Source organism: Megalops cyprinoides, chromosome 5, assembly GCF_013368585.1.
Source record: "Megalops cyprinoides isolate fMegCyp1 chromosome 5, fMegCyp1.pri, whole genome shotgun sequence".
NCBI classification, from domain to species: Eukaryota; Metazoa; Chordata; class Actinopteri; order Elopiformes; family Megalopidae; genus Megalops; species Megalops cyprinoides.
The window spans coordinates 38,762,501-38,785,000 of NC_050587.1; the positions used below are offsets into that span (position 1 = coordinate 38,762,501).

The 22,500-nt window shown below is 48.0% G+C and overlaps 1 protein-coding gene across 1 annotated transcript in view; it reads right to left on the reverse strand.

Moving 5' to 3' along the window:
• Positions 1–2,507: 2,507 nt before the first annotated feature.
• LOC118778463 (transmembrane protein 132D-like) overlaps positions 2,508–22,500 on the reverse strand; it is a 121,007-nt gene continuing 101,014 nt past the window's right edge. The window contains exons 5-9 of the mRNA XM_036529996.1: positions 21,215–21,358; positions 9,963–10,171; positions 8,443–8,716; positions 4,916–5,107; positions 2,508–3,650 (exon numbers count right to left, since the gene is read on the reverse strand). Of these exons, the coding sequence (XP_036385889.1) occupies positions 2,508–3,650; positions 4,916–5,107; positions 8,443–8,716; positions 9,963–10,171; positions 21,215–21,358 (1,962 nt within the window). The remainder of the gene's footprint in view (positions 3,651–4,915; positions 5,108–8,442; positions 8,717–9,962; positions 10,172–21,214; positions 21,359–22,500) is intronic.

The following is a 22,500-nucleotide window of genomic DNA, read 5'->3' on the forward strand; positions in this document are numbered from 1 at the left end:
GAGGCAGGAAGACAAGACAGGAACAAAACACAACAAAGCATCCGTCTGTGCAGGCTGTCTGGGGCAGCGCCGAGCCGCGGCTCCTTCAGATTATCACCATCTTTGGAAGCTATGAATTTCAATGCTCTGGCGTCTCAACCTTCTACAGGCATGGATGCGTTTTTTCATTTATTTTTTGAGCCGTGAACAGATTGGATGTGACTTACATCCCACCCAATGAGTCTTTACCTGGCCTACCCACACACCCCTCTCTGTCCTTCAAAGAATGAGTTTGCACAGATTGTTAGATTTTTTTTTTTTTTTTGCCACTTCAAGAAATAGGGCATAATACATGTTCAGAGATACAAAAGAGAAGAGGTAAGACTAATATTTATCCCCATTATTGCCATTTCATATATGAAACAGCCTGCATATATTTTAGAATAAATGGAAAAATATATATAAAATATTGCAAAATGCTGCATACAAAACTGGAAAGTGTAAATGGCTATGTTTTGGGACATATGCACTATATTTTGATGCTCATTAAAATGTGATTTTTTAGCATAGGTTTACTGTGTTGAACATTACTGTGCGGGAGTATAAAAATGAATTTGAGGGGAGAGACCTTAGAAAAGTTCTGTCAGCGTAGCTGCAGTCTGTGATTTCAAACCGAGTTTGACTGGTAACCCCTCAGGGAAAGCAGCTGTCCATCACCATCACGGGCTGCGAAAAGAGAAGATTTCCGCGTCAGTGCCTCGCGCCTAACGGTGGCACTCCTTTGCCCTTTCCCTTCTGACGACTGAAGAGTGGAAGAGTTTGAGAAACGGATGCCGCTCCGCATTGCTGCGACCGGCAACCGACCGAATAAATAAATCAGAAAGGACAACGGCATATTGTGTCACCTTAAACTTTAATAATTCAAGACATGATGATGAAAAAGTAAAACAAAATAATAATAAAAAAAAAAGACACAGTACCTGAAGCTCAGCAGAATGCTTCAGACAAGTGGGGCCGATACGGAAAGTATTCTGCGGGAGCTTCAGGGGTTTTGTTATCAAATCTGGGTTCAGTTCTCCCGTCTCGTTAAATTCTGCACAGCGCGTGGACAGAGGATGCGTGCGCTTCACTTACAGACACCGTCGGTCCGACACCGTCAGACGGTTAAGTAAAAGCCAAGCAAAGTGGGCCGCGGGTCTTAAGAGTTAGCAGAGGTGCGGGAAATTGTTGACACCGAGAGATCCACACGCGGAGACACCGCTCTTGTGAGAGCGATATAACGGGTGCGAAATGAGCCGCGCCTGTACCGGGATCAGTCCGGGGCGGAGAGCACAGTCTGCAGCACGGTTACCTGCACAGCTGAATTCATTACGTATGAATGCGCACCAGCCGCATGGCTGAACGGCAGAAGATCGGCTTTCACCTCAGTGCAGTCTTTGTTTGGGCTGTTGTGCGAGGAAAGAGGAGAAAACAAACGAGACAAAAAACACTAGAACTACAAAGAAAGTGCGGCGTTTCCAACAGCAGGTTGAGTGCATACCTTCGGCTTCCGTGTAATAACTTAACAGTGCAACTCCCGAGCGAGTGTTGGTAATTCATTCTACGCTATTAACAGAGACAGTGTCTGGACTGACAAATCAAATATTCTCTAAATTCGTGGCTTTCACAGGGCAGATGTAGAAATGCTTACGACATCTAACAAAACAGTTTCCCTGATTTTTCTTTTCAGAGAACTCTTGGTGCAGTTTGAATGACACGTATAAAAATACAATTCAGAGGAGCAGCAGAGTGCCATTATGCTGTGAGGAGACATTCTGAATAGATTACAGCATCGTGTTGGTGGCTTCTGTTGGTCAACAGAGAAGTCAGATTAAACTTCTGTGCACTGATTCTTAACTGCATGCATAAATTAGAGCTGGTCTCATCTGGATTGATTCGGGAAAATAATTAAACGAAAAAAAACATACAGTGCAGGAATCAGAATATATATTAAAATATATAGATTCAGAATTCTACAAAACGTTGTGTAACCATTCCATGTGCATCTTGATTTCAATGTGGCTAACTATCAATATCACACTCTAAGAATATCAATTCCTCATTAACATAGTTTCACTTTTGCTCAGTGCGTCCGACTATACCAACAACAAAAAATAAATTAAATAACAACAAAAACACTTATTAAGGACAACAAAAAAGTAAATCCAACACCTTACTGAACAAAAACAAACAAATAAAAATCATCAGTAATTTGCATTTCCCATATCCAAGTTTGAGTTCTTCCATCAATCCTGTTGAAATTGGAATTTTTCTTTTTCATTAATATATGATGAGTGGCCCTTTGTCAGTTCCCATGGCAACAGGTTGTCAAGAAAGATCTGTCTGGTTGTCATGGTAAGATATGGTTCTATCTATTTCAGTGTTGCCACAGCTATGTCAACCTCCTTAATCTGAAGGCAAAAAGGTGACTGTTTCATCGTCCACAAAACCAAAAAAAAAAAAAGAAATTCACAGCGATAATTTAAAAACTATGCAGTGTTCTTGGAGGCATTGTCATTTAATCTCTCCATGTAGTTTCGGAGCTCTGTGGAGTCCCCGAGCTCGATGTCCTGGCACACCCATTTAATGTCATCGCTGTGCGCCACGGTCAGGGGGCTGATGGTGGAGGAGCCGCCGTTGCGGGGTGGGATGGTGGTGAAGGTGCTGAACTTCACCCGCTTCCTCTTGGTGGTAGGCGAGTTCAGGGACTCGTTTTTGTGGTCGCCGCCCAGGCAGGCGGTGTCGGCCGGCCGGTGCACCTGGCCCTGCACGTTCTTCTGAGAGGTGGCGCCGTTGAGCAGGTGGCTGCCCTCCTCGAACCCCGTGCTGAGGTCCATCATGGTGGTGCTCTCGTCCTGCTCCGAGCACAGGCTGGGCCGGCTCTCCATCAGCCCCGCCCTGTTGCCCAGCCACACCCAGTCATGGGCGTGGCTCATGGTCTCTGGCCCCTCCCCCGTGGGCAGCTCCTTGTGGCTGTACTTGAGGGCGTAGGAGATGCAGTTGATGAGGAAGACCAGGATGGCCAGGCAGAAGACCCCCAACAGGGCGTACATCCCGATCTCCAGGTCCGTCAGTCCCCGGGGCGTCTGCACCAGGTCGTCCTCCACGTTTCTGCTCCGAGGGAGGTCCACCTGTGCGGGGAAGTCCACAGGAACGTTCTGGGCCCGGCCGTCGTCGTCCGACACGATGCCGGACTTGGTGGTGGTGGTGACGCCCCTGCCTGCCACGCTGCCCTCCATGACGGACACGGAGCTGCCGTAGTAGGGCCCGTCCCCACCCCCGCGGTCCCGGGCCGAGGGCCGACGCCCGCGGTCCCCGTCCACCCCGCGGTTGCCCTTGGCGACACCGGCCTGGCCAAACCTGATGCGGACGTTGCCATTGGCGGCGGCCAGGATGCTCCGCCGGTCACTCTTCTGACACTGATCGCTGACACTCATCTCCACTCGAACCAGCAGCCCCTGCCCCTCCCCCTTGGCCACGATGACCGGCCACTTCCAGGACGAGTCCTTCCGCACCGTCACCACCTCCTGGTCCAGGGACGTGGCCGTCAGCAGGAAATGGGCGGGGTCGTAGAGGTCGAGGGGGGTCATGGAGCCGTCACTGAACTGCAGCCACGCGCTGATGAAAGATTCCTGTGGAGACATGGACACCGTGCTAAAATCAGGAGCACAGCATTACACACACACATACACAGAGAAATACATACACACACGCGCATGAACACACACGCGCGCGCGCGCGCGCGCACACACAGAGAAACACGTATACACATACAAACGTGCACACACACTCACACACACACACACAGAGAAACACGTATACACATACACACGAGTGCACACACACGCACACACTCATTCAGTCATACAAACACATACACACACATACACACATGCACAGAAACATACACACACACACACACACACACACAAAAACACATATACAAACATTCAGTCCACGCCGCACGCATGCACACACACATTCAGCAATGCATACACACAAACACACTCACACACATACACACACAGACACACATTCAGCAATGCATACACACAAACACACTCACACACATACACACACAGACACACATTCAGTCATGCATACGCATACACAGTCCCATATCCTTTTGGTTGTTTTCCTCTCATGAATCAATAATGGGAACACAAAATAAAAATATGAAAAAAATACGTAAAGCAATTTTGATTATGAACAAGCTCCATGACAGGTGCTTTCCCGGGAGAAATAAACGGTGTGGGTAACAAAAAATGACTTCAAGCAATTTTCAGCTCACAACACAAGCGTGATGTTGTCACTACATGACAAGAACTGTGATCAGTGGGAACTGGATCAGATTTCGCTGGTTTCATTTCAAGTAAAGAGGAAAAAACATGAAAGGTGAAGGCATTTCTGATTTTCCTATTGGTTGAATTCTAATGCAAATCAGTATTCACAATAAGCAGGAGACTGGCTCACAGCAAATCTGCTATTTGTTTTCTAATTGGATTTTCACAAAGGGTTAGCTTAATTCGATTTTATTAATCACTGAGTTAATACACAAAAATACATACAATGAATAACAACCCACGGACTATATGTACACACACATTCATTTTTATATACATACATTACACAGAGATAACTATAATCTGATATTTTACTTAGTTCTTACTGCAAGCTATTTACATCTGGGGCATATACTGTCTCTGTGAAGTTAAAGAACACCAAACAGGGGCAATACCTTACAGCAACATGCAGATACCCCATTCCCTCCTATCCTGCCTGTAGCGCATACAGAACCACACAGTACAGATGTCTCTGATGTCCATGCTGTGTGCAGTGACGTCACTAGGGGACAGGACAGTGGCTCTCACTCTGTTGAGGCAGGACGATGTGGTACCTGTTTGGGTCTGTTCAGCACCTCCTGCGTGGTTGCCGTGGCGACGATGGCCCTGTTGCTTCCTGGGCTGAGCTGCAGGGAGAGGGAGAGGCCGGACACCAGCTGCACCCCCAGCTCCGTGATGGACACTTTGTCATCCAGCACCTTCACCGTGCTCTCCGCCAAGACAGAGTCTGACAGAGGAGACAGCACCTGCACCGGCACACACACACAGACAGGGGGCGCCACTGATCATTAACACAGACAGAGAAGAGACCAAAACTCACACACAGACAGGGGGCGCCACTGATCATTAACACAGACAGAGAAGAGACCAAAAATCACACACACATACAGGGGGCGCCACTGATCATTAACACAGACAGAGAAGAGACCAAAACTCACACACAGACAGGGGACACCACTGATCATTAACACAGACAGAGGAGAGACCAAAACTCACACACAGACATGGGACACCACTGATCATTAACACAGACAGAGGAGACAGAACCTGCACCGGCATATACACACAGACAGGGGGCGCCACTGATCATTAACACAGACAGAGAAGAGACCAAAACTCACACACAGACAGGGGACACCACTGATCATTAACACAGACAGAGAAGAGACCAAAACTCACACACAGACAGGGGACACCACTGATCATTAACACAGACAGAGAAGAGACCAAAGCTCACACACAGACAGGGGGCACCACTGATCATTAACACAGACAGAGAAGAGAGCACCTGCACCGGCACACACACACAGACAGGGGGCGCCACTGATCATTAACACAGACAGAGGAGACAGCACCTGCACCGGCACACACACACACACAGACAGGGGCCGCCACTGATCATTAACACAGACAGAGGAGACAGCACCTGCACCGGCACACACACACACACAGACAGGGGCCGCCACTGATCATTAACACAGACAGAGGAGACAGCACCTGCACCGGCACACACACACAGACAGGGGGCGCCACTGATCATTAACACAGACAGAGAAGAGACCAAAACTCACACACAGACAGGGGGCGCCACTGATCATTAACACAGACAGAGAAGAGACCAAAACTCACACACAGACAGGGGACACCACTGATCATTAACACAGACAGAGGAGAGACCAAAACTCACACACAGACAGGGGACACCACTGATCATTAACACAGACAGAGAAGAGACCAAAACTCACACACAGACAGGGGGCGCCACTGATCATTAACACAGACAGGTCCTGCCTCTCCTGGGTGTGTTTACCAAGCGAGCTCGAGGCTCACAGAGTGTTTGGCTGATGAAATGTGTCACCTTTGCGTTTGTGTCTATGTCCTGTCATAATCAATCCCTATGATCGAGTGGGGTTACATGCTATGCAGTGAACACAGGCAGCACTTGATATGAATATACAGTACAGACACGCAATGATGCACCCTATCAGGATGCAGCCCAGCTTTAGGGCGGGAACAGCGTCAACCAATCAAACCTCGACAAAACCAAATCATCTGCCAATCACAGATCAAAACCATCAGCGCTTGCTTGAGAATTTAGGCTGAAACACAAACTGTGATGTAATGGTTAATAGCATTTGGTTTGTAGTGTCTGACAGACGAGGGGGGCAAAGCTGAGCTTGGATCTGGTCCCGGCAACACTCCCAACAAACTCCCTCTTTGCCACTCTCAGTGTGTACCCAGGTCACACCAAACACCCTCTGCTCCAAAGCCTGCCTCTTTGGCGACAGTCCGGGATTGAAAATAAAAACTTCTTCAGATGGTCTCTTGAGCCGCTTTCTGTTGTCTCTCCAGCGCAAAATCAAAACATTTCAGTTTTTTTTATCTTAATGTGCTTTTTATGAAACCCATCGAGACTGGCGCCCTGCTTCTCTGGCTGTGTCTCTGAGTCCTCATTTCCCTCCTCGCTTCCCCCTCAAAATACTCGAACACTTTTGTATAATGTCTGTTTCCTGCTTTCTCTCCCTCTCCCCATCGTGTTGATCTGGGGCCTGTCTGATTCTGCAGCGGGGGAAATCGTCAGGGGTGAGTCTGTCTCCGAGGAGGTGCGGAGAGGCAGTCAATGCGCATTAAAAACAACACAATGACACGATTATGTGGAAGGTGGGACACCAGCTAATTGAGCCCTGGTGTAATCGGTGGGTTGTTGTTTGTGCAATCGGGGAGTGTTTCTGAGCATTTCTGACATTCTGATTGCTTTTTTCCATCATACGCCATCTCCTTATTCCAGCACAGAGACAGAGCAACACTTTTCAGTCGTGTCTCTCCTTGTGAAATTCCAGACAGGAGATAAGTGTTGTTTTTGTTTCACTGGATTTTAATTCCTTTCTAATCTTACCGTCAGTGTCTGGTCGAATCGAGCTTCTGCTGTCTGTCGCTTAGTTTCAGCTCTCCCCGATTCGGGTTTCAGACCACGGCCCGTCAATCTCCGGGCCATTTTGCTATTAAACGGACTTTAATAGGGTTGTAAGAGCGCGGTCGATACTCTGAGTGACTGCGGCGACCACAGCCAGCGAGAGCAGATTTACCTTCTCTCGCACGGTGGCCGTTTGCACCCAGGCTCCCGAGGAAAAAACAATCTGATAAGCGCATGTGGACGGTGCCCGGTCAGGCGGGAGGAAACGTGAGCCGCGATGTCTTACGCCCACGCTACGAATCCGACAGGTTCACACACTCTCCGGCCTTCCAGAGAATATGCACAAATTAGAGCGTACCGTGGGGGCATGAAACGCCTTCCCTCTCTCTTTCTCTCACTCTCTCTCACTCTCTCTCACTCTCTCTCTCTCTCTGTCTCTCTCTCTCCCGCTGTCTTCCAAGGAAACCTGCTGTCATCTTGAAAGGTGTATAAAGACCGTTATCCAGGCTCAGACTGTTTTTCACAGTCGTAGAGAACATTATTCGCCTTCACTCAGACTGTTCTCCTGTCAGAGACCAAGGTCCCTGTCATTGTCATGATTTGGAGTGATTTCATTGTTGCCTGTCAGTCGTGATTTTTTTGCCAGTATTGTAAGCACATGTTCTGCATGTGGAAGAGTGTAAAGTGGCCCTGATCAAAAGGATCATTCAGCTGTCCTTTGGCTTACCCCTCTCCCTTCCCCCTCCTCCTCCTCTGTCTCTTTTTACTCCTAACTGTGGGAAGCAGTGTGGGATAGTGGTAAGGAGGAGGGCTCACAACCGAAAGGTTGCTGGTTCGATTCCCTGTACAGGCACTGCTGCTGTACCCTTGGGCAGGGTGCTTAACCCACAGTTGCCTCAGTAAATATTCAGCTGTATACATAAATAAAAACTGAATCCCGTAAGTATGTAACTCCCTTTGGATAAGAGCATCTGCTGAATGACATTAATGTAATGTAATGTAATGTAACACTCTCCCTCTCTCCACACTCTTCTCCCTTCTGCCCCGACATATTTCCCTCTCATCTCTTCCTCTGCTCCATCCTGTAATGTCCTCTCCGTCTCTCCCACTGCCCCCCCCACCATCCTCCTCCATCTGTCCCCCCATGTGTACCTGTGCCGTGCGTACCTGTACGGAGGTGACACCTGTCTCCCGTCCCATCAGCACCTGGCCGTCCTGCAGCCTGGCGACCTGGGGGTCTCTCACCCTCAGGAAGTCCCCCACCAGCTCCGTGACCTCCACCTGCCAATCACTGCCCAGCATGAAGGTCAGCTGACCGCGGGGGTCGGCCGGCTCGGCCACGAAGTGTGTTAGCACGTGCACCATGGCGCCCTGGTACTGCAGTGCACAGCCTGATTCTTCATCATCACCACCGTCATCATCCTCATTGTACCAGGCAGACCTGCGTTAAAAATTCAAAACGCCACTGTGATTACCATCGAGTCATTACAGACACAGTAAAGACACTGTGTTACAGAGGTAAGAAATCAAAACTTGTGTAAAACACACCTACATGTTCAGTGTTGGCAGTTTCTCTTTGTGGGTTTTTTAAGGCTGAAAATATTGCAAATTTAAGTGTTGCTGACTCACTTTTTAATCAAAAAGTTTGAACAGTCAACTTGCATACCACAATTACACAAATACCTCTTGTCATCAGTCAAAAGTTGTGACTGCGCTACTAAATATAACAGGGGAAAGGGGGAGAACTTTCAGCCCAGAGAACCACCGTTTGACATTCACACAGCGCTGAAACATCCATGCCACTGAAACATCACTCTCCCTCTGAGTTGCTGGGTCACACTGTATCAAGGGGAATTTACACAACATTTCCCACAACCTGGCAACCGAACTTCCCAGGCACGAGAGGACACCACCACCAGTCTCCTTCGGGATTAATGAGTTAATGAGGTGTGGCAACCCAAGCAGGGAGATTAGCGCACAGCTCTGACGCGTGCCACACACCTACACAAACAGCACGAGGCTCGAGCTGGCAGCTGCGAGTGCAGACAGCGCTCTCTGGTGACTGACGTCAGTGCGGGGGACACGCCCACTTTGTAATTCTGCTCTAATGGAGCGTGAATGGAAGAAAACAATGAGAAAGCAGCCCTGAATGCAAAGGCGGCCATGCAGATTTTCCATGGGGAACATGATTCAGCTGTGGCTCCCTGATAGTGGCGCCCCCTGCTGGCAGCCCGCAAGCTCAATCAAGTGTGGAACCATCATTTCTGTCAAGAGGGGTGGCACTGCTTTAAACTGGCTACATGTGGGCAGATAACTGAGAGACTGCACTGTGAGTCAGGCTAACTTAATCCATACTTATATTAATCCGTTATTGGCAGTGGTTAATATGGTACTGAGTGACAGATCAACGTGTATTCAGATGTGGTCTGACATCTTCTGTCTGTTCTGTTGTCCATGTGACCTTCTAATAAGCATTTATGTACCTCTGCTTTTTAAACGGACTCTGGATGAGGGTGGCTGAATGTAAAGCTAACTCTCCAGCCCTCTCAAAGAACTCTTTCACTAGGCCACGCCCCAGGGTTACAGGATTGGTGGATATGTCTCGTGACACAGGACACTGGTGGCAGTACACAGCCCAGGTAAGGAGTGCCTAGGGGGGCAGGAGGCGATGGGTGGCTGATACGCACCTGTGGTTGCCAGGGGTGACGGGCACCCTCCAGCCCTTGATCTGGCTGAGCTCTGTGTCGGACACGTCGATCTGCAGGGGGAAGCGGGGCATCCACACGGTCATCTCCAGCTGGGCGCTCAGGTGGCCGTAGGTGAAGTTCACCGCCACCCCCACCCTCCCCCTCGTCTCCTTCCCGTTCACATAGACGTAGTCGCACCTGTCCGACACCTGGAGGAAAGAGGGAGGTGAGAGGGGTTAAAGTTAGGCAGATGCAGAAGCTGCAGGGGCTGGATGCCACCCATCACCCCCCGCCCCACTTCCACTGGGAAGATGCCATCGATTAAACAAAACAGTTGAGAGATTCAGGTTCCCCCACCTTTGACTCCACTTTGTTCACTCCATCACCCCTTCCTTGAACTCACTCCCCCACGCCCCAGTTCTGTTGACCTCATTACCCTCCCCCCGAACCCTCACCTCTGGTGGGTGAAGGCACTGCACATGGCACTATTTACTGCCGTACATGGATCTCAAAGCAAAGCAAACCACAGTGAAGCCTCACCCAGCCCACAACCAGTGGCCATTTTTGCACCAGAACGCCCACCACAGTTCAGCCGGAGCTGGAGAGGTTTTAATTTGGCCAGTTAAACTGAATGATGAGATGGCCAGATGGACAGATGGACCAGACGCCTCAGTCCTCTCATTATTTTCAATGCGTGCCATCGGATCCTTAGCGACTCAGTCACCTGTAGTGGGTCATGGTGAGTCTTGGCCAAAAGACAAAACCTCCCATAGGGTTAGACTCTATTCCAAGTACTCTCCAAGCCTAGGAACACTTACACCCAAGCACATGGCATTAGACGGCTACCGCATGGCACTATATTTCTACTGACAACACCGATGCTACCTCTAAAAAAGAGCAGGCAGATACAGTGCGATTTGAATACGGATAAAGCAATGTGCAGCATGCACACAGACTGGGTGTACTGACGGTCACAGGAGAGACCGGGGAGGGCCGTCTCCTCGTCACGGCGAGGTGAGAAAAGAGCAAATTACTCCGCTAAGAGGCAGACCCTGGTGGAGCGGCGACGGCTCACCCCGGAGGAGAGAGGAAACGATGAAAGCTGCTAGCAGACATGCAGAGGAATAAATGAAAATAAATCAACAACAGGAGGAGCGGAGGCAGCACGCTCACTGGAGTGTGATATGATCGAGGAGACGTGCCGCGTGCTGTAATTGAGATGTGCGATTTTTTAAAAAACAATTAAAAATCTGCCAACTCACAGTGTGGGTGGGTCGAAGCAGTCTCCCCTCTCTCTCGCTCTCAAATTCTCTCTCTCACACACACACACACACACACACACAGACATGCACATACACATGCGCACACACACACACACAGACATGCACATACACATGCGCACACGCACACACAGACATGCGCACACGCACACACCCACACCCACACACAGACATACACACACACAGACATGCACATACACATGCGCACACACACACACACACACACACACACACACACACACACACACACACACACAGACACACACATACACACAGACATGCACATATACACACACACACACACACACACACACACACACAGACACAGACACACAGACATGCACATACACACATATAAAACACAAAAAGATGTGACCTCTGTCTTACCCATGTCTGTATCTGTATCTGTATCTGTATCTTTATAGTTCTTCAGCAATATGCCCGCATATGTTTGTATCAGCAATTGTATGTTTATCTGAAGCACTTATTCAGACTGGCAGACTGAGAGAGGGGAGTAAAGGGTATTTCTAAGGATGAAGCTGAGGCCGTGCCTCAAAGCTGAAGGGATCACACCATGTCACCATGTCTCTCCAAAGCACTTTCTCTTTCAACACACCTGCCAATCAACTGGCTCTATGCCTGTCACAGAATACCACAGCTTGCTATTTTGTTTGCTGTTGTAGCATTGTATTTATTATTATTATTATTATTATTATTAATAATACTAATAATAACCATCATGATCATCATCATCGTCATATAATTATAACATCACTAGCTTTCTGTCATTTTACTTGTAATGATTAATGTGATGTGAAAAGCTCAAACTTAAAAACATGCATACATTTATGATGATACTTGCTATGTCATTATCATTCTCAGTGTGGTGAGGGCTTGCAGTTGGTGCGTTCCTATGGGTAGGCCTCTGTGCTAAATGTTGCCTGACAGTTGGGTGACGGATGAAGGAAAAGGTCCTTTCTGCTAAAGAGGTCCCAAAAAAAAAAAACTGGACCCCATCTGTCGAGGAGATTTTGAGTCCAACTGGACCTTCATCCCAACTGGACGGGCAGTGACTGACCACTTCTCCTTCATGCCAACTGGCTCCCTCTGAAATACTCCAGAAGCTCTCTGATGTGGACATGTTAGAAACATGCAGACACTTTCACCAACCATGGCCTTCAGAACAGAGCCCCAAGACTCCATCCGAGCTTGGAAAGCTCTCCCAGAATAGGTATAATTATCGCATGCTAAAAAAGAACAGCTTGCAACGCAACAGATAGAGAGCATTCAAGTCTCCTGTTTTCTTTCTTTTTTTTTTTGCTCTGTTGTGTCATTCTATCTTTTGTTAGTTTTGTGCCCAAAATAATAACATAGAAGAAATAAGAAGATATAAACTGCTGGTGCATTTTCAATCGTATTTTAGGCCAAAGAAGGCAAGAAAGATCCATTAATCATCGTACAATCAATTCTTCTGTTCTGCAGTTCAGCCCTAGTCTTCATACTTGCTAGAGCACTGGAAGCTGAGTGTTCCTGAGACAGAGGAAGCCATTACGCTTTGCCACAGATCATACATACATATTGGCCAGATAGTCTACTCATTGTCCTTCACATTGAAAGTTCTGGTTCTGCCCACTGCTCAGGCTACGGATGTTCTGGTTCGCTGATATGCAATAAATGTTCTAGAAGGGGCGTGGTCTAAAACCAAACGCACCAAAAGTAAAAACTGTCATAATACAGAATATCTTGTGCGCTTGTGTATCTTCCCTCTCCTCTCCACTCTCCACCTTCTCTGCACAGAGGCAGGCTGTACAGCTACAAGGCTACAGGCAACTACAAGCTGTCCAGGCGGGCCTCTCCCTCACTCCCGGGAGAGCAGTCACAAGCGCTCCCTCAAAAGGATTTAGGACCTTTGATATCATGAGCAATTAAGAGAGCAGTTGTGCTAAATATTTCATCAGGACTCAAGCTGCTGTAAGATGAGTGTTTTTTATTACGTGAACATGTTGAACTCGCTTTCATATTCACACACGTAAGACTACTGCTGTTGCAATATTGTGTGGGCATGTTGAACGAAAGCAAGTGATCAAGCGGTTTCCCTTACACTGCACCCTGCACAAACCCACACAGGAACTGCTGTGAGAAGCTGCAGCACGCCAAGAGGATCCTTTAACTTCCTTCTTTTTTAATCTTACATCTCTACATCATGTCAGGAGACAGAGAAAAAGCACTATTCTGTAGCAAAATTCTCTTATATTATACCGGCAACATCAATGAGTATATGATATAGGAATCAGGCTCATGCATTCTGAATAATAATCAGATTCTTCACACTCAAGCTATTGTGGATGGGTAGTATCAAAAAGCAATTCACCATTGAATATGATATCACAATGGCCAGTATGACATCACAAACCATTTCACCTGTGAGTATAATATCAAAATGGCCAGTATGACATCACAAAGCATTCTACCTCAGGATAAAGGATTCACTGGATAGAGCAGTTTATGTTTTTCAACAAATAATATGGTCTTGATCTCACTGTACTTGAAAAGCAACTACCTGAGTGATTCTTGCCAAGATGAGTTAAGTTTGTAGTAAAGAACACACAAATGATAACAGCAGACACAGCAACAGACATCACCAATGAGGCTCACACAATCAATCAACAAATAATGGCCCTCGTGGGTTTTGGTGAAAAACCATGAAAAAAAATGCTCATTAGAATTAGGATAAAATCCGATAGACTGCCTTAGTACCATAATGGCTAACTAAAATAAACTTCCAGAGCAAATCAGCCAGTTCTTTTTTAGGTAGATCGAAAAATTGAACAAACCTAAAAGAATATCAATACCTTAATAAACAGGGCAGTTTGGTGTACCGCCCTCATCGTCAGACTAGGAAGCTCAGTCTTCCAACCCAGCAGGAGAGAGGCGGGTAGTGCTGTACAAAAGGTGCATTACGGTGGAGTGGACACAGGTTTGGCGGATAGCCACACCTCCAGTAATGCCACCCAGCAGCCACCTGAAAAATCACAGCATGCTTCAGGGAGATCATGCAGGGAGACCCTGCTCACATACCCAGCCCTACCCTGGCACAGCAAAGCTTGCTCTGATGATACAGCTGGGGTAAAACCCAGGCGTTAGGAGTCGGCCTGCACTCGAGACAAGCGCTTCACCGACTGAGCCGCTGAACGTTTGATTCTAAAGAATTCTCTCAGTAAATATCCAGCATAAATGGCTTATAGGCATCTGCAAAGTAATGATAAATAATGTAAATAAATAATAGTAAAGTACAACAATATTTATTATTGTTATTATTGTTATTATTATAGTGTTGTAAATCTCTGAGATGTTCTGCCATGTCTCTGCTCTTCTCATTAATCAAGGGACACAAAGAGCAGCTCACAGGAGGATGCTTCCCCATCACGTTACCGCGCTCTCTGGAGCAGGCCCCGGAAATTACCGACACGGCACACTGGCACAAAGAGGAGCAGATATGAGAGATGGAGCCGTGCGGCAGGCCACTCCTGGCCCCTTCTCCCGCGCGGCTCCAAGCCGGACTGACAGAAGCAATTAACCATTAGCTCCAGCTCAACCACTTCAGTGAAGGGGAGGCTCGTCTCCGTTAAAGAGCGCCAGCGTCTCCGCATGGAGAGCGTTAGCGTCTCCGCATGGAGAGCGTTATAGCGCAAGTGAGGCAACCAGCTAATGGGACAAACACGACACTCTCTCTGCCCTTCCTCTCGGTTTCGCTCTTTCTTCATCATCTCTCACTTCCTCACATCTGCACTTGCCCCCCCCCCCCCCTCCCCATACACACACACACACACACACACACACACAGGTGCGCATACACACACACACACACACACACACGTGCATGCACACACACACACGCACGTGCATGCACACGCACACGCACACACACACACAGGTGCGCATACACACACACACACACACAGGTGCGCATGCACACACACGCACACACGTACATGCACACGCGCACACACACACACACACACACACTCCCCGTTTCTGACAGACAGCCTCTGCTGAGCGTATGATGATAGGGTTCCTCTCTCGTTCTTTCACTAATTCTTTCCTTTCAGTGGGGTTTCACTAATGGGAGCATGTTCTACTGTACAGGAGCTCTTAGAGGAAACTGTGTTGGTTTTGGGTGCAGGCAAGGAAGTAGGAAGTGTTTCTTCCCACTTATTAAAGCTCTTTCTGACAGCTGTGTAACGAACAGCTTTTAAAGGCAAATTAATGCTCTCCTCCACTATCTCTCCCCTTGTCTCTCTCTTCCTCCTTTTCTCTCTCTCTCCCTCTCTCTCTCACCCTTTCTCTTCCTCCTTTTCTCTCTCTCCCTGCAAAAGGATTCAAGCTATGGGCTCAAGTGATGTGCCAATGTTTAATGGGCTTGTTTCGGCACGTTCACAAATTTGATATGCACACTCAAGGTAGTTAAATAATCTTGAACATTTTAGACAGGTTTGGCATACTGGGGAGGCTGTGTGTGAGAAGAGGATGGCTACAGATGTTGTTGTAATGTTGGGGTTCATTCATTTATTTATTGGGGGGATGTGGTGCTTGTGTCTTCGCATGCATTTTGAAATTTTCATGGGGTGCTGCCTGTGGGTAACCTGTGTTTTACGTCTCTGTAAAAGCCCTGAATCTCATTCTACAATAAATGGGCACTGGAGGTCTCTCTCTCTCCCTCCTTCTCTCTCTCTCTCACTCTTTCTCTCTTTTCCTCTCCCTCTCTCTCTCACTCTCTCGCTCTCTCTCTCTCTCCCTCTCTCTCTCTCCCTCACTCTCTCTCCCTCTCTCTCTCACTCTCTCTCGCTTTCGCTCTCTCTCTCTCCCTCTCTCTCTCTCTCTCTCTCTCTCTCTCTCTCTCTCTCCTTAGCTATCCTCTGATCTCTGTACATTCAGGTACTCTTACAGAGATGCACCTGCTGAAATGTACATTAGTGCTCACTCTCTGTGTCAAATAAAGAAATAAATAAATAGAGTACGTTCCAGCTCCAGCACTACCCCCTCCCTCTGAGGTAAGGGATGAGACCCTGGCTGAGGTCTGTGCTTGTGCCTGTCTCCCAGGCCCGGAGTCCTGGCCTACTGGACCCAGGGACTGAGTGATGATGATGTGCTACCCTGCGATCCTTCAGCGAGAGGATCTTTATGGCCTGATGGATTATGGACAGCGCACCATTTATCTGTGAGATTTAGTGTTCCTGTAGTGAAGCAGGGGGAAGGCTGCTGGCCGGGGAGGTGGTGGTGAGGGTGGAGTGGTAGTGATTGATATGGAGGTGGTGGGGGGGGGGTGAGGGTGGTGGGGGTGGAGGAGGTGGTGATTTATATGGAGGTGGTCGTGTTGGAGGTGGTGAGGGTGGAGGAGGTGGAGTGGTGGTGATTGATATGGAGGTGGTCGTGTTGGTGGTGGTGGGGGTGGTGGAGGTGGAGTGGTGGTGATTGATATGGAGGTGGTCGTGTTGGTGTTGGTGGTGGTGGTGGGGGTGGTGGAGGTGGAGTGGTGGTGATTGATATGGAGGTGGTCGTGTTGGTGGTGGTGGGGGTGGTGAGGGTGGAGGAGGTGGAGTGGTGGTGATTGATATGGAGGTGGTCGTGTTGGTGGTGGTGGGGGTGGTGGAGGTGGAGTGGTGGTGATTGATATGGAGGTGGTCGTGTTGGAGGTGGTGGGGGTGGTGAGGGTGGAGGAGGTGGAGTGGTGGTGATTGATATGGAGGTGGTCGTGTTGGAGGTGGTGGTGGTGTTGGAGAAGGTGGTGATAGTGGTGAGGGTGATGGAGGTGGTGGAGGTGGCTGCAGGTGGGGTAGAGATTTGATCCCATAAATATTACCAACCCCCCCCCCCCCCCCCCCCCCCCCCCAACCCCCTACTGCCAGCATGTGAGAAGACAATGGAGCTGACAAACAGAGACAGATCAGCCGTCAGGGGAGCGCCATCCAGGTGTGAGGATTCTGACTTTTTACCTGCTCATGAGCCACACATTTGCCAAGTGAGCAGAAATGAACGGCTCACAGCTGATCACCAGCACCAGCCGCTGCACCGGAATACATGCAAAACGCCGTCTTTAAACAAATGTCCGAAGCACCCAGACGCCAGAACATTCCGTTCATGTCTAAGCTGAACTCACAGCTGCTATGGTTCGCAATGTGGAAGAAATACAATAACACCGTCCTATCCAGCTGTAGAGGATGCCTTTAGTCTTGAGACTCAAGGCTGCAGATACCCACAGGAGAGCAGACACCTCCAGTCGAGGCTACACTGTGAGAGAGAGAGGCTTGCCAGCTGAATAGGGCACCTCTCCTGGCACTGACTGCAATGGTCAAATGAAAGAAAAAAAGAAAAAAAAAACATCCTTCACTGCCCTTCGCTATGCATCCCATTACATTCCTTCACTGTCTCTTAGACATTTCACAAATATTACCTCTCATTGTGTTAACCCCCAAGCGTTCAGTGAATTTAACCCTCCTGGCTCTCGGACTATTATCACTGTTCTGCATTCATATCTGTGAACAATGAATAAATTTACTAAAAAAAATCCATACTTGATATACCATCAGAATGCATCAAGCACAACAAACTGACATATGTTGCAAAATAATTCATCTGGATCAGTTGTTGGTTATTATTATTTATGATTATGATCGCTTAATGAGTCAGTGCTGACAACTTTAATATTGTCACTGTGAAGCAATAAGATGCAGAGCTTCTCTACAGAGAAAGAAAAATATGACAATGAAGAATGAAAATAGACATTTGATTAAATCAGAGGTGTGTTCATATTAACTGTTGGCCAGGAGGTGTAGTCTCTGCGGTTATTGTAATGAAAACTGGCAGCTCAGGGAAGTAAAGCACCTGTGTCTCCAAGGTGACAGCTTGGCAAACAGAGGAGCGTTGGGCAGGTGAGCTGGTAATCTGATGGAATGATTGCATTTGCATGCAGTGAGATGCTTCAGGGAAATTTAGACACACGTTAGAGACACAACGGTAGTGGGTGGCACCTGAAGTAGCATGAGAAGCAACCAAAGGTTAACTGTGGAAACAGCTAACACTGCTCACACCTTAGAAGTCAGCTATACTTGTTTCAAAGTACTGGTCTCCATTTTGTGCTCAAGACAAGTTCAGCTCTCAGCGCCTTATTTTTTACCTGCAAACACGTGCAAGCACAAAGCACATACATACACGTTCACACATGCACTTGGGTACGCACACACACGCACACACATACACATGCACAGACTCACACTCACACACAGAAACTCACGCATGTTAATTTTTCTGATGAATTCAAGAGTCTTGACTGCATATTTTCTGACACAGTGATATACCCTCTACTTAATGTTACAGCAGTCTGCTCCCATGCCTCGCAGCAGAGAGACGTACAGGAACACACTTCACCTGTACAGCGAGACTCACTGCTCATATTCAGTGCCATGCTGCCAAAATGTCAGACCACAGACACCACCTGCATCAACAGCTTCCATCGGAATGGCATAAGCATGCATCCCATAACAAAAGCAAAGTTCAGTATTACTGTGTTTGAGTCAGAGCAGCTCCAGCTCTGAGCAGCTGGTGGTTCCTGTGCTTGAAGCCGGTGTTGTTACAGAACCCTGCAGAAGGCCTTGCTCTAGGCCTACACGCCCAGCTGGCTTAAGAGCTCGACCACACGAGTGAGCAAAGGGGTAGCATTCTTCATCGTTTTAACTGCACAAGCGTGTGTCTGTCTGAGGTAGCATTCTTCATCGTTTTAACTGCATAAGCGTGTGTCTGTCTGAGGTAGCATTCTTCATCGTTTTAACTGCATAAGCGTGTGTGTGTGTGATACTGCATGCTAAACTCTCACGATAGGGATATTCTTCATTCAATTCTTCAGCCAGCTAGAAATTTTCAGTTTGGGGGAAAATGCCCAAAAATGACTCGACCTTTGACCCACAGGGTGAGGTTCTAGTGGCACGCAGAGGTGAAGGCAGTCCGAGCGGGGTCAGAGAGAGGCGGCGTGTTTGGCCGGCGGAGGTTAGGGTTAGGGTTAGGGTTGCGGGGGTTGGGGGGGGGGTTGTTCTGGGCTGCTACCCGAGCGCCGCAGCCTCTGAGGCGAGCTGCTCTTCCCGCGAGCAGCTGCGTGGGGTGTGTTGGCATGGCGACGGCGCCCTCCCCGGCAGAGCCCCCGGGGGTCTCAGGCAGCCCGGGGCATGAATAATGAAGGGAGGGTAATGTTCCGGTGTTAACAGCGCTGAGGAACATGGGCAGCGGAGTGAGAGAGCGTGAGAAAAAAGCCGCCTCAACCGTCCGAGCAGGAGAAGCGGCTCATCGGGAGAGAGGCCGATACCCGCAGCGAGCCCCGCCGTGCCGAGAGGCGCCTGCTGATGATGTCAGCACTCAGGGGCGTGGCCGGCCATGCTGTCACCTGCAAAGCATGTATATTTGCAAACAATACTGTTAGCATATATACAATGCTGTATACAAGAGTGCCTTGTATCTACACTGAGGCTGGAAATGTGAAATGTTCGTTGCAGACACTGTGTTTTACGCTGTGCTGTGTATGGTGTGATAATTTAACAGCCGTGCATCTCTTTGAAATGAACGGGCCTCTCCAGCTGGTCGAAGCATTGTGACAGGGGGTAAATCTTCTGGCACTCCTTGTGCCACAAAAATAAACCAAGCTGCATCGCACCAGGGAGCGTTTCATTTAAAGTTAATGCACATCCCCAGAGCTCTGTGCTATTGTAGAAATGCATATTGCATGTACTGTATGTTTCCTCTGGGGAGGCCAGAAGCTGTCTTAAAAATAAAATGCGATCATAATGTCACATCCATTAATAAAGCATGAGTTCATAAGCATGCCGTCATATATTATTCAGCCTGTGTCGTTACATGTTTATTTTACATGCCGTCTGTCAGACCAGGGGACATAGAAGTTTGTCTGCTGAATGTCAGCACTGGCCAACCCTGCCAAAAGATATACAGTTTGAAATACTTCCAAACAGAATTACCGTGTTTTATTCTGGAATTCTTAATACTGATCCAGCATCAGGTCATTACTTACATGTGATAGGATGGCTTGGAGTTGTGTGAGTAACTAATTTAACAGTCCAAAGTTATTAACAAACCAGTTTTGACCAGTGTGGCCACACATGATGCTTCCATTGAGGTTTCAACATATTTAAGTCAGCCATTTGTTACAGAAAACTCTGATCTTTTAACCTTTTGGTAAGGGAAAGAGGAGTTTCCAGTCTTCACCAAGCTAGCTCAGCACTTGTTGAGAGACTGTTTAGTGTTGCAGGCAGTTTTTAGGCCTGACTGCTGTAACATGTCTAATGTTACATTTCAAGACCTGATGCCTACAAGATGTAATGATCTAGGAGATTAATATTGTATTGTATGGTTTGCTGTAGACCTAAGAGTTGCAACCTGTCTGGTCTTGGGAAGTATTATTGTGTGTGCATAGGTTAGTGTGAAAGGAGGCGATGGACCAGAAAAACTGACTTCATTTTTTTCTCCAAAAAATAGAGCAGATGATTTCAAACTAACATTACAATACATTTACAATACATTTCTGTTAAATGTAACATCTACAAACTACATTGATAAAATAATTATGAATATATACATTACTGTATGTCAAGTTTTGCAATGAAGAGCTGACATGAGATTAGGTACTGGTATACATTTCCATAAAGGCTAATTTAGTCCACTTTAGATCCATTTTGTAAAAGGTAAAGTAAGTGCCTGTGGGATCAGCATGAAAAGAACTGAATAGAATAGATGGAATTTACAGGGAAAGGGGGAATTGAAATGAATTTTGTGGAATTGACACCAAACCTGTTTGAAAAACATTACTGAGTCCGCAGTCTACAATTTCTTGTCTGCGGTCCACTTCATTGTGTTTGCTGTCTTTTGCGGTCCATGTTGTGACTGTGCAAGGCATAACTGCATCTCAGCACTCACCTTGACCACATCTTCATCAGCCGAGTTGCACATGACCGATTCGGTCACGTCCGTCACCACGCTGTCCGGCCCCACCGTCACCACCTTCACCGGCACGGCCACCGTCCTCCCGGTCAGCACCGCCGTGTTCATGATCTCCGTGTCCTGTGGGTGGGGTCAAAAGGTCAGGGGTCACAGGTTGGCCAAGGAGGAAGCTCAGACAAACTTAAACGTGCAATTCCCCCCCAAGGCAGTGCAGCCCTCTGCTGGGTGCCCAGCTCAACGGCATGAGCACCCCAGCTGTGCTGGAAGGCAAACCCTGATTATTCTCTTGAATTTGACTTGCCAATGTTGCATCCCACCTGCAAAGCCCTGCAAAAACAGAGGGCAAAGTAACACACTGTCACACGCTGCGAGGTCATGTGATCCAACGGGAGGTTGGGAGTGAAGTTTCTTGATCTGCAGACGGACGTTTCTTCACAGAAGTGGCATGGATAAAATAAAGCATAAACACGGATCTTCGTTAGGTTCACTCTCACAGGTCCGCCTCCTCAAAGACAAGCTAAGGAGTCAAACCCGAGTCAAAATAAATACACACACAAACGAATCGGGGATCCAGGGCACGTTGTTTCTGAATAGATTTTGATTTCACGCTCTCTCTCTCTCCCACTCGCCCGCTCACTGTTGACACAGAAACGCTTTTACGGCTGATGCATCCTGACAGAGTCAATCTCCCTCATCTTGCCCAGGTGCGCCGGCTCCTTCTGCTGCAGGGAAGGCGGGTCACCGCCCCCTCACCCCTCCTCACAGACGGACGCACACCCCAAAATCCTGTCATTGTTAACAGTCATTTCAGGAGGAACAGACCACACCTACACAGAGTGCCCTTTGAAAGCAAAGTATATTCAAAGGTAGGAGTTTTTATTGAAAGACGCATACAGAAATCAAGGCGTGTCTTTTGTCTTGCATTCTGGAGACAGCAGACGACAGAAGAGTACTACCAGGGTTCTCAGACAAACTTGCAGTTACCTGCAGTAGCTGTCTTTGTTGCAGAGTTTATTCACACCTGGATCAGGCAGCTCACAGATTTCCAGAGGGCTCCGCTGGGGTGTCCGTGACATCTCAATGGGCCCTAATACCTACCCTTTTAGGGCAGAGACCACAGAGGGATATGACAGCAAAGGCGTGAGCCACACGGCCATGTAGCAGTGTGGGGGTGGCAGATTCTGACATTAATAGAACGTGACTTGAAATGAAGCAAAAATTGCACCTCGGTTAGGAGGGCGTGTCTGGTACCATAATGACTG